The sequence below is a fragment of the Calliphora vicina genome, chromosome 1 (genome assembly GCF_958450345.1).
Source record: "Calliphora vicina chromosome 1, idCalVici1.1, whole genome shotgun sequence".
Classification (NCBI taxonomy): domain Eukaryota; kingdom Metazoa; phylum Arthropoda; class Insecta; order Diptera; family Calliphoridae; genus Calliphora; species Calliphora vicina.
In genome coordinates, this window is record NC_088780.1 from 36,175,892 (window position 1) to 36,188,821 (window position 12,930).

Sequence of the window (12,930 nt, forward strand, 5' to 3'; positions counted from 1 at the left end):
TGTACTTTATCGGTCGTAAATGGTTAATTTATATAGTATCTACAAAAATTTCGCTCCAAATAAGTTGTATATATACGGAATCTGTCCACAATTATTCACAGCTCCCATATAAGAACCTCTTCCGAAAATCATTCACGAAAATAAATTATAGTGTAGGGTATTATATGGTCGTTCTTTCTTAATTGTTTTTATCTGCTTATAACTTTTTATAATTAAAGCTGATTCAAAAAACAAAAAAAGTTGATTTTTCATGAAGTTCAATTCAAAAGTTCAATTTTAACTTTAAATTTCTAAAGAACTGCTAAATCGATTTTTATGACATTGAAACTGGAGACAAATTCAAGAAAATAACTCTCCAGTGAAGGATATATAAGATTTGTCACAGCCGAATATAGCTCAGTTTTTAATTTTTTTCAAGTAAATATCTACAGCTAAATGCTTTCCTTCCTTATTGTTTTACTTTTTAAGCCTGAAAATATTTCATTAATTTTCCATCAAAAACTTTTAAAAGATTTCATTGCTTACTTTTTCCATATTTGCATAAAATTTCTTCCCATTTTATACGTTTGCTAAAAAATATTCCATAAAATTATTACATTCTGTTTTAAAATTTCTTTACAACTTTTTCACACACCTTCAGCAACTTGCTAAAACGATTTATTTTTAAAATTTTATTTTCTCGTTGCTATAAAAACAGCAGCAAATATTGTTTTATAGTTTTCTAAATGCAACCACTTGGTCTTTATGAATTTGTTTTTTTTTTGTTTGTGCTGTAGCTCTCAAGAGCAATTTATTTATTTATTCTTCAATATGTTTGCATTTGTATCTAAATGAAAAAAGAAAACTTAAGGTATGGGTGTTCCCATGGTATATTTGTGTACGTCCATGAGTAACTGAAGCTAAACATTTTGTGGCAAAGCAATGAATGTAATCAAGTGAAGTAAAGTGAAGTATCTACTCTTTTAGAGCATTAACAAACACCTTGGAAATCTATAGCTATGTATATGTTTTAAGTAAATTGTTAATACTAATAAATATTTATTTACATTGAATTACTTTTATACTGGTATTTAATTTATTTGATTTCATTTCGTATTTTTTGCAAATAACGTAGACTGACTTACGCCAAACGAGATAATGCACATTAATATTCAATCAATATCATTTTTTTTGTGTTTGTTAAATAATGTGAAAATAATACTTAATATATTTTATTTTTCAATATGTATACTCGCATTACGTGCATGTTTTTTTTTTTTGTGATGATAGGTGTAGCTCTGTATATTTTAATTTATTGATAAAACAATACGTCATTCTTAAATTCCTGTGATTCTATTTGAATGTGCGCTTATTTGTTTAAGGGATTTATTATTTTATCTTTTTATTTTCAGAAATATAGTGAAATGTCTAGGGATTTGCAGCAGTTTTATTTGTTATTTTTCGTTGCGATAGTGTTTACTTTATGAGGGTAGTATGATAAGTTTTGATTATAACTTCCGCTATGACTTTCACTATGGATATGACTCTAAATTTTTCATTGACTATTAATATAGCACTGACTATAAGTAACATTAAATCTATAAATTTGAGATATGCATTTGGCTATAGCTTACATTATGATTTTGACTGTGACTTTGATAAAACTATGACTTGGACTATGAATTAGTTAACGTCTTGGACTATCAATTTTACTATGACTTGGAATATTTAATCAACGACTTTGAGTTATGAATATGAATTTGACTATAGCTTTTATTATAACAATGACTATATTGTTGGCTATGATTATGATCATGACTATGGCCATGACCATGATTATGACATTGACTATGACCATGATTATGACATTGACTATGACCATGATTATGACATTGACTATGACATTGACATTGACTATGACATTGACTATGACAATGACAATGACTATGACATTGACTATGACATTGACTATGACATTGACTATGACATTGACTATGACATTGACTATGACATTGACTATGACATTGACTATGACATTGACTATGACATTGACTATGACATTGACTATGACATTGACTATGACATTGACTATGACATTGACTATGACATTGACTATGACATTGACTATGACATTGACTATGACATTGACTATGACATTGACTATGACATTGACTATGATATTGACTATGACATTGACTATGACATTGACTATGACATTGACTATGACATTGACTATGACATTGACTATGACATTGACTATGACATTGACTATGACATTGACTATGACATTGACTATGACATTGACTATGACATTGACTATGACATTGACTATGACATTGACTATGACATTGACTATGACATTGACTATGACATTGACTATGACATTGATTATGACATTGATTATGACATTGACTATGACATTGACTGTGACATTGACTATGACATTGACTATGACATTGACTATGACATTGACTATGACATTGACTATGACATTGACTATGACATTGACTATGACATTGACTATGACATTGACTATGACATTGACTATGACATTGACTATGACATTGACTATGACATTGACTATGACATTGACTATGACATTGACTATGACATTGACTATGAAATTGACTATGACATTGACTATGACATTGACTATGACATTGACTATGATATGGACTGTGACATTGACTGTGACATTGACTATGACATTGACTATGACATTGACTATGACATTGACTATGATATGGACTGTGACATTGACTATGACATTGACTATGACATTGGCTATGAAATTGACTATAACTATGACTTCGATTACGACTTGGTCTATCTCTTGGTCTATGACTTGTACTATAATTTTGTCCATAACTTTGACAATAACTCTCACAATGACTATGAATACGACTTAGAATTTGAATGCTAATTGGCCTATGACTTTGACTTTAATAATAACTTCGAATATAGCTATGCCTTGGACTTTTAATGCGACTCTGAATACAACTTATCATAGTCCAAGTTGAATTCAAAATCGCATTAAAAGTCCAAGTCATTGCTATAGTCGAAGTTATTATTAAAGTCAAAGTCATAGCCCAATTAGTATTCAAATTCTGCTATCAATTTTACTATAATAAGTTTAAAAAGCTTCTGTCAATTTGAATTACAACATCGTTAAAAATTACATTGATTTAAAATAATTAAAAACAAGTATACAAAATAAATTTTTTTTTTCAAAATTTATTTTAAAAAAGCTTTTTAAAATTTTTTTTTTTTAATTTATTGAAAAATTTTTTTTTTATGAAAAATGAATTTATGAAAAAAAAATCGGGCCAAATAATATTTTTTCCGATTTTATTCCATTGTAAGTCCAACTTATTATAGCCTTATATACGTACATCGTAGCAATGTAATTTGAAATATCTATCATTAGATATCCATATTGTCCATATTAATGACTTAGTCATCTAGATATAGATAAAAAATTGGCCAAAAATCGAGGTTCTCCCAGTTTTTTCCTTATATCTCAGCCATTTGTGGGCCGATTTTCTCAATTTTAAATAGCAACTGAGCCGGGAGATATATTTATGTATCAATCATGCTTGTAAGATATTTGGGGGCATTGGAAAGTTGATTTCAACATACAGACGGACACACCGACATGGCTATATCGACTCCTCTATCTATAACGATCTAGAACATATATACTTTGTGGGGTCGCAAATGAAAAATGTAAAAATTACAAACGAACTAAGATTTGTATATCGGTTTTTGACAAAAAAAAAAAAATTATAAAGTTAAAAATTTCTGTAATATGTATTCAAATTTAAGGTCATGTATTTTTGGACTCTGAAATTTGTTTCTTGAGATCGAAAAGTAAATTTTCTAAACGTGATGGTCAATACATGGACCTTAGAGTTAAATATTCAGCTGGTTATTGAAGGAGGATATTGTTTACTTTATTTATAATTATTTCGAGGCATTTTCTTCATTCATTCAAAATTTACAGAATTTTACTCGTTTAAGATTTTATAACGAAGAACTAATGACATAATAAATCTTTTTTTCTCCTACAATATAATGAATCAATATCTGCACTTAGAATTTCCATACCAACCAACAACCCTCGTATGCATTCCATTCATATTTTGCCTACAGTTTTTCTCAGCAGTTCACAATTTTCCTACATTGAAGATTTTTCCCTCTCATGCTGTGTTTTTATTTGTTTTGTTATTTGTTGTTATTGGCCGAGTAATGGTCAATATTATATTGTTGTGTGGCAAAACAATTGTTTGATTATATTGGCCCATAATCAAAATTTGTTATTTGGCCATAAAAACATGCACACGACTACAACACATACTAGTCTTCTTCATGCCCCATAACTAATGAAAATATTAAAAAGGTATTTTCGAAAACTCATGAATATGTGTTTATAAATATTAATGAACAAATATTATTACAGTGTTTATTGGTGTGATGATAGTGTTGTGAGAAAAGTGTTCGTACATTTTAGGCAAAATTAAGAGAAATTTAAAAAAAATTGTGAAAATGTTTGGTTTTATAACAATTTATAATGAGCTTGAATTCATTTATTTATGTTAATTATACCTTTCACAATGAGCGCCCATGGTATACATTAGAGCTGGTCGATTTGTAGGGACGCAAAAAAAATCTCCCAAGTGACAAGGAAAATGGTATTCTAGGGATCAAAATAAGAAACTTTGCCCAAAGAACCATACTTCTAAAATGAATTCTGATGTTCCTTATTTTGACCCAAAGGTCAAATTTCAAAAACGCCATTTTGAGCTTGTTGAATACTCCGCTACTTAAGCAAGCTAAAACTATTCATGTTAATCATTTCGCTCATTGCACTGTGGTTCCAAATCAAAATCTAGGTGGACAAAATTATAAAAATCGGTATCTTCAGAATTAGGAAAAACGAAGTTTTTTCGGAAGCTGACAATCTGTTCTCCTCCAATACAAATGAGTTTCTCAATTGAACATTTCGTTTTCTCGACAGAAGCGCCAGAAGTTCAAAAAATTTTGAGTCATATTTTCGTTATTTTTTTTTAATATTTTACTGCTTTACTAAATTACATATATCTCAATTGTTTTACCATATACAAATTCATACTTCAAAACATAGATAAAAATTGATATAGCCTTTCATTAAGTGAATATCTTATATTCACGGGCCTCTCCATTTTCCTGTTATAGTCCTTTAAACTTGGGTCTCAAATATACTGATATTTTTTTTTCTAAGAATATTATATAGCTTGCCAAAAAAAAAGACCATCGAAGCCCGTCCAATGACTATATACATTATTTAAAGAATCTTCTGGGGAATGTCTTTGTAACAAAATTATAGCCGCCAGCACCCGCCGAAATACTTTTTTTTTAATTTTTATGGAATGGAATTTTTAGAAAAATATTTTTTTTTTTATTTTTGATTTTTATATATCTAGACCCTACAGTAACTTGAAATATAGTAATTACAGATCTTTTTAAAAATTTAGATTCAGAAACACATGAAAACGTATTTTTTTAATTTTTTTATTAATGATTTTTATATATCTAGACCCTACTGTAACTTGAAAAAAAGTTTATATTGATCTTTTAAACATTTTTTTTTGGAATCGGAGACACCAACTCTCTAAAAAAAAGATGCGCCAAATAATTTTGTCCGCCTATATTTTGATTTGGAACCACAGTGCATTGCGAGCAAAAGTTTAAACTAAATATTAAAAATAGAGCTATGCTGATTCTTATAAACGTATGATTAATATTATTTCTTACCAACATGACATTTATATTTATCATACGCTCTGTAAACAAAATGTATACACAACACATGAGTGAGTTTTTGAAATTTTAGTAAGGGGAACCCTCAGGGGAATTCCAGGCGGTGTGCCACTAGCATGGGTGGGTCGGCCCTTCAAAGCTAGGGGGGGTCGGTCATACATCGATTGGGTCTCTAGAAATGGGTCAAAGCGGAATTTTTAAAATTTGACCTTTGGTTCAAAATAAGGAACATCAGAATTCATTTCACACCTCTAGGTTCCTTGGGAAAAGTATCTTATTTTGATCCCTTTTCACTTGGCCGATTTTTAAATCGAATCGCCCTAGTATGCATATATTAGATTGTTATTCCGTTTGCGTCCCCATAAAGCATTTATATTCTGATTCGTTATAGATAGCGGAATCAATATAATCATGTCCGTCTGCCTCTCTGTATGTTGAAGTCTACTTGTTGTAGCATACAAATAACTTAATACATGATTCATACATCAATATATCCGCTATTTTCCCGATTCATATGGGGAATTCAACGAGAATCGCTACCACGACTGAAAACACAAAAACCCTTGAAACTTTTTCAAGATGATTTGAATAGAAGAAAATAATAAAATGTTACTATGTGAAAGTATGTAGATCATATTACAACATTTTAAAGAAAAAAGTAATACTTTAAACTGATTATATTTAATTCTTTAATGTTTTAGGCTAAAATTGCCTCTGAATGGAACATAAAGACCAAATTATTTTTCAGATACTCTTATTTTTACAAAATCTATTCCACTCTATAGGCGTACAAATGTCACGTACGATGATATGGAATTGCCCATATGCTATTTTAAATCGAGAACATCCTTCCACAAACGGCTAAGCTATATGCAAAAACCACGACTACCTCAAAATAAATGACTGAATTTGTAAAAGAAAAAGGCTTGTGCGCATTTACTCAGTGTAACTCATCTGTTGCAAAAATGAAGGGCAGTTTTGTGTGAGAATAGGATAAAAAAGATATGACAAAAGTTTGAGCTTGATCGGTTAAAAATTGGCATTAAATAATAACTTTTGCAAATTTAATATAAAAGAATCGAAATGCATACGTAATTGTATAAATTGGTTAAAAACTTTTAAAGTTACTTCCCGGGCCATTAATGTGTTTCAGGCCAATACAACATGAAATGTAGGAACAAAATTAACATATTTTGAGAAATATTAAAACAAAAGTTTATTTTTACTTAAAATATATCCATATTTATTTGTATATGAGTTTTTGTCTTCATAGGATACAGTTAACCTATTCGCAGATATAACCAAAAAAAATATTTTTTTTTAACGGCAGTTTCAAAACTCCAATTTCAAATTTTAAAAAATTTTGTGTAACAGATTTCAGAATTTGTTTATTATCACGTTGTGATTTATTGAGATTATAATAAGAAATAAAAATATGAAAAAATTATGTCAATACCTCCTAGAGTTTTTCCGTAACTGAGATTTAAATTTTGCGATTTTCGAGAAAAACTATTGGCCATATTTTGGCCAAATATTTCTGTTGTGAATTTTAAGTAATGTCTATACCGAATATTATAGGCTAGATAATTCTAAATATACTCTGAAAGTTTTACCAAAAGCGGACAAAGTTTTTGTGAAGGACAAATATAAAATTTTGCAATATTTGGAATTTCTAAACGAATGAAAGCGAAATATTATATATTTTTGTGGAATGTTGCGAAATATATACCTTAAGGCCTTAGATTTACAATAACAGTACAAAAATGGAAATTAACCTTTAAGAGCACTTTGGGTACAAACGACCCTCAACTTTTAAAATCACAAAAAACACAGTCAAATTATAATTTTTACCTTAAAATATATAATACTATCTTTCTTGTTTTTTTTATTATTTTTAAATATCACTTCTTTGACCTAATACTCGAAATTTGCAATAAAATGCGACACCTTCAACTATATCCAATTTTTCTCAAATTTCCAGCGTTTACTTTTTAGATGCTGGAGAACAATTTTAGATAATGAGAGCAAAATAAAGGACCAACCTAGTTTAAAATACACTTTTGAACATTTTATTTACTTACCCTTCGTTTGAAAATTGTGTTCAGTGATGAAGAACACTTTTGGTTAAATGATTATGTCAATGAACATAATTGCCGCATTTAGAGCAATGAAACGCCATTACATTCAGAAAAACTCACTGTTTGATACACTTTTTGGGCCGCTGTATTTATTGGTTCATAGGTCTTCACAAATAACGATTTTTTCTCCAAATAAAATATTGTAAAATATATAATATCATATCGAGCCCTTAACGCCAAATTATCGTAAGCGACGAAACACAAATTATACAGGAGAATGTTTTTTTTGATTATTTTGAAATTTATACATAGAATTAAAAATGTTATGATGCGATATAATATAATTTCGATCAAGCTATTTGTCTATTTTTCAAAAACATTTATAACTTTTGACAATTAAAAATTTATGGAATACTTTATAGAAAAATATGACAAAAAATGTTTTTTATTGAACTTTTGCATAGATACAAATTTTTCGAATTGAAATTAAATTTTTATTTATAAATAGTTTTTTATTAAATTTCACAGTTATGTAGATTTTTCTATTCAAAATGGAAAAATAAAAACGAATTTTGAAATTTATAATCAGCAATCCCGCAATTCCCAAAAAAGTGTCGAAAAATTACAAAAATGGTAATTTTTAGTTTTTTGGCTATAATATCCATACCAGGGTCGGTGTTATCGGGACCCTTTACAAAATAATTAGAAACATATTGAGCCACCTATAATCGGTTATTATATTTTGATATCGGATACGCGATTTGAGAATTTTTGCCCTAAAGTTTTATTTTACATAAAAAATAGGTGTTTTTTGAAAGGACCTGGTCCCATCGGTAACAACAATTTTGAAATTTGTTTTCCTTTAAAATATTTTATGAGTACCTAGCTTTCAGAAAGTAAAAAAGATAACTCAAAAACAAAAAAAGTTCTTTTTTCCCAAAAAATTAGCGAAAAATCGCCTTTTTAAAATTTTTTTAATTCAAATTCACATAACATTGGACTTAGTCATTATTTTTAAACAATTCTTTTTCCATTTGACACATACGTGTGTTGTTAGTCCAATAAAGGAAAACTGGAGAAAATCGGGAAATATTTGAATGTGGAAAAATTAATTTTCAAATGCGAATATCTCCTAAGCTATAATAAATAATTGATAGCTACGACGTGTAGTACTCGATGAGAAGATTCTATATGTATGTATAATTGTTTCGAAATCGGAACTTAAACCAAGAAATAATAATGTTTTAAAAATGTAACATACCCGAGGTGTCCTACTTTGAGGGCCCAGGTGGGCCCATGAGGTCCACGTTCAAAACTTAAACTCGACAACACTTTTTCTTTGCGCACGTGAAATTTCATTCAAACCAATCTAACCATTTTGAAGTTACAGATTTATTTACCTTTTTATACCCTACACCACCATAGTGGGGAGGGTATAATGCGTTTGTGCAGATGTTTGTAATGCCCAAAAATACTAGTCTAACACCCACCTTAAAGTATACCGATCGACTTAGAATCACTTTCTGAGTCGATTAAACATGTCCGTCCGTCCGTCTGGTCGGCTGGCTATTCATGTAAACCTTGTGCGCAGAGTACAGGTCGCAATATTGAAGATGTTTCAATGAAATTTGGTACATATTATTTCATCGGCTCAAGGACCAAGCCTATTGAAACTCGCTGGAATCCTTCCATTCTTTCTCCTAGCCCCCATACAAATGTCCTCCCGAAATTGGACTTTATCGGTCATAAATGTTTAATTTTTATATGTATCTCCACAAATTCCGCTCTAAATAAGTTTTATATACTCAAAATTCATGTCACCAAATTTTGTTACGATCGGTCCATAATTAGTCATTGCTCCCATATAGACCCGCTTCCGAAAATCGCTTTAACGTGCATAAATCGCTTAAAAATTTTGGTATACACACAAAATTCAACTTTAATATAGACATAAATCACACAACCTAATTTCATGGTGATCGGTCCATAATTGGTCATAGCCCCCATATAAATCCCACTTCCGAAAATCACTCAAAAATATAAATTATTGAAATTTTAAAAGAAAAATGTTTTTGCTCTTTTACTTAGTGTAGGGTATTATATAGTCGGGCTTGACTGACCATACTTCCTTACTTGTTTTTTCTATACTACTGTGTGTCGCTTACGATAAAACTTGTTTACTGTAAAATATAAACATTGACTTACGATAAAATCTTACCCCCTATATTTTTGATGTTATTAACAATTTTGATATTCTGAGAACGCTAAAACATCAGTCGATCCATAAAATTTTAATTTCTGCAATAAAACAAAAGTTTTAAAAATGTCGCTTACGATAATTTGGCGCTAAGGGCTCGATATTTCCCTTAAATAAATTTGAGTCTTTTTGTCATGTGACTACCTCATCCGCCGTGCCGGCTGTGCCGAATCTTATATACCCTTCACCAAATTATACTTAAAATAGGTTTATTTAAATATTATTATTTAAACAATTTTTTTTTTTAAATTGTAATTGTAAAAATTTTTTTTTAAAAAAGTTTTTTCTAAATTTTGAGTTATTTTTTATAATTTAAAAAAAAAAATTTTTTTGGAATAAGAATTTATGACAAAATAAAAAATTTTGATGAAAAAAGAATTCGGGTTAAAAAATATTTTTCCCGATTTTGGACTTTGAAATATCTATCTTTATTAATATTAATGACTTAATAAACCAGATATAGATAAAAAATACGGCAAAAAGGTTGTCCCGATTTTTTTTTATATATCAGCCATTTGTGGGCCGATTTTATATAATTTAAATAGCAACCGAGCCGGAAGAATTCCCGATATATTGATATATTTGGGGGCTACGGAAAGTTGATTTCATCAATCATATATCAACTTCGCAATCTATAATGATCCAGAATATATATAATTTGTGGGGTCGCAAATGAAAAATGTAGAAATTAGAAACGGAATGACAAACTTATATTTAGCCTTGCCACTCATGGCGAAGAGTATAATTAGTTTAAAACAAGTATATTTATGATGTTTTGAAGTGTGCTACAGAGAAAAATTTTTGACCTTGGGAGCATCAAAAATCCAAAATAAGCTATTTTCAGTTGTTGAGCTTGATTATCTGTTTTCACAGTTACCAAATCAAATTGCCTTTAAATGTTTCAGTAGAGGGAAATTCACTTACTTTCCAATATAGAGCTACTGAACAACTCAAGATTGCTGATGAAGTTTGTAGCGGCTCCGAAACTGTAGTTCTGACTGGCAAATGTAGTACTTACTTATACAAGTGTTTTTAATTGTTTGAATATTATTTAAGTTAGTAAACTTTTTTACCTTACTGTATGTCTATTTAGTTTTATATTGTAATCAAAACAAATTAACAAGTAATTTCAACATCAGCAATTTAAACTGCATTAAATTGGATGAATAAATTAGATCTTTTTCATTACATTTTATAAGGTTTACAAGTATTTTTACACCTATATAAATAAAATATAAATATTTCATGTTAAAAGTACTTATGTGTTTAACAAGTATTTCCTTATTTTGCAGGAGTCTGGCGCTTTGGATGGATTTTATGTGATATTTGGATTTCTTTAGATGTTTTACTCTGTACAGCTTCCATATTAAGTTTATGTGCCATAAGTTTAGACAGGTGAGTGAAAAATTTATATTTATTTCTTGTAACCAAGAATTATTACTCACAAAAATGTTAAGTTGCAGTTTGTAATTCTTATAAGTTAAGATTTATGTATGAAATTTCAAGGATTTTGTTTACAAGGGAATCTAATTGAAAAGAGTGAAGAATTTTATGAGTTGTGGTTGTGATTTATATAAAACATATTCGTTACTTTCTGCTACTTAAAAAAAAAATATTTGGTGTATGATTTAAAAATGAAACAAATATTAGTTGGACTGGTGAAGCAAAACTTCCCAACCACTTCGTTCTAAATACTTTTTAACAAGTATTGCAACATATGGCCGAGCGTTGTCATGATACATAATGTCTGGCCACATATTCTAGGAGTTTTTAGGCCTATTCTCGCTGCAAACGAATCAGTTGCGTTCGGTGTAGGTTCCCTGTATTAGTCTGGTCAGATTTCAGTAGCTCATAATACATAGGATCCTTTTGCTCTCACCAAATACAGAGCATTACCTCAGCACCATGGATATTTGGCTTTTGTATCGATTCGGCTGCTTGACCGGGCTTGAAATACGATCTCTTACGCTTCGGTGCAAAAATGATTTAATTTTATACCGTTCAAGCATAAAGGTCTCTCGGCATCAATTCGTTTGGTATCAAATTTGGATGAATCCTGCTGTTCGAAAACGTTTTGAAATTGTTGCTTAAGTAGTTCCTAATGATTTAGCAAGTTCTTGTTGAGTTTTAAAACAATCTTCATGGATTCTTGGCCTTCAAAATTTTTTGGCTGGCCTGGGCGATCAAAATCACTACCTCCGTGTTAAAATCACTACCTCTTACAAAGCGGTGTTTTTCTGCTGCACTTTTTTTCAAATTAAAAAAAAATAAATCAAAACTTCCCTCACATGATGCTTTGCTTTTAAAAAATTCGACATTTCAATAGCTAAGTGGGAATAAATTCCTCGAAACGACAATAAAATTATTAAAAATAAAACCCGTGTTCAAAAGATAAACCATCTAATGTAAATCCCGCATTTTTAAGCCATACACCCGATATATTTTTTTAATAAATTAAAGGACATTTTTCATACTAAAGCAGATAAAACTGTTGGCCGTTAAATCAAGTAATCAAATCATAAAAACTGTAGTAATTAAGGTTGATAGGGGAAAGCACAGTTTCTATCAATTCATAAACTTTTAAATGGTGTTCTTTTAAGCCCGATAGAACTTACGAAAGGGTTAACTGTACGCACTTTTCGATCTTTATGACCCTTGAACAAGGCTACCAAATTATAAAAATTAATCAGTCATTGATGCGCCCAAGTTATTGACGACTTTTTTATCGCAGAATTGTGTTCGGCATATGGAGTGAGACCAATCCACCTACAGACTCCACTACATCCAGAAAAATGGACCATTCGGTGTTGTTTACAC

General features: G+C 29.8%; 1 protein-coding gene across 1 annotated transcript in view; it reads left to right on the forward strand.

Annotated features, from left to right (window-relative positions):
- TyrRII (Tyramine receptor II) overlaps positions 1-12,930 on the forward strand; it is a 37,345-nt gene that overhangs the window by 6,429 nt on the left and 17,986 nt on the right. Inside the window, exon 2 of the mRNA XM_065508499.1 lies at positions 11,406-11,508. Within this exon, the coding sequence (XP_065364571.1) occupies positions 11,406-11,508 (103 nt within the window). The remainder of the gene's footprint in view (positions 1-11,405; positions 11,509-12,930) is intronic.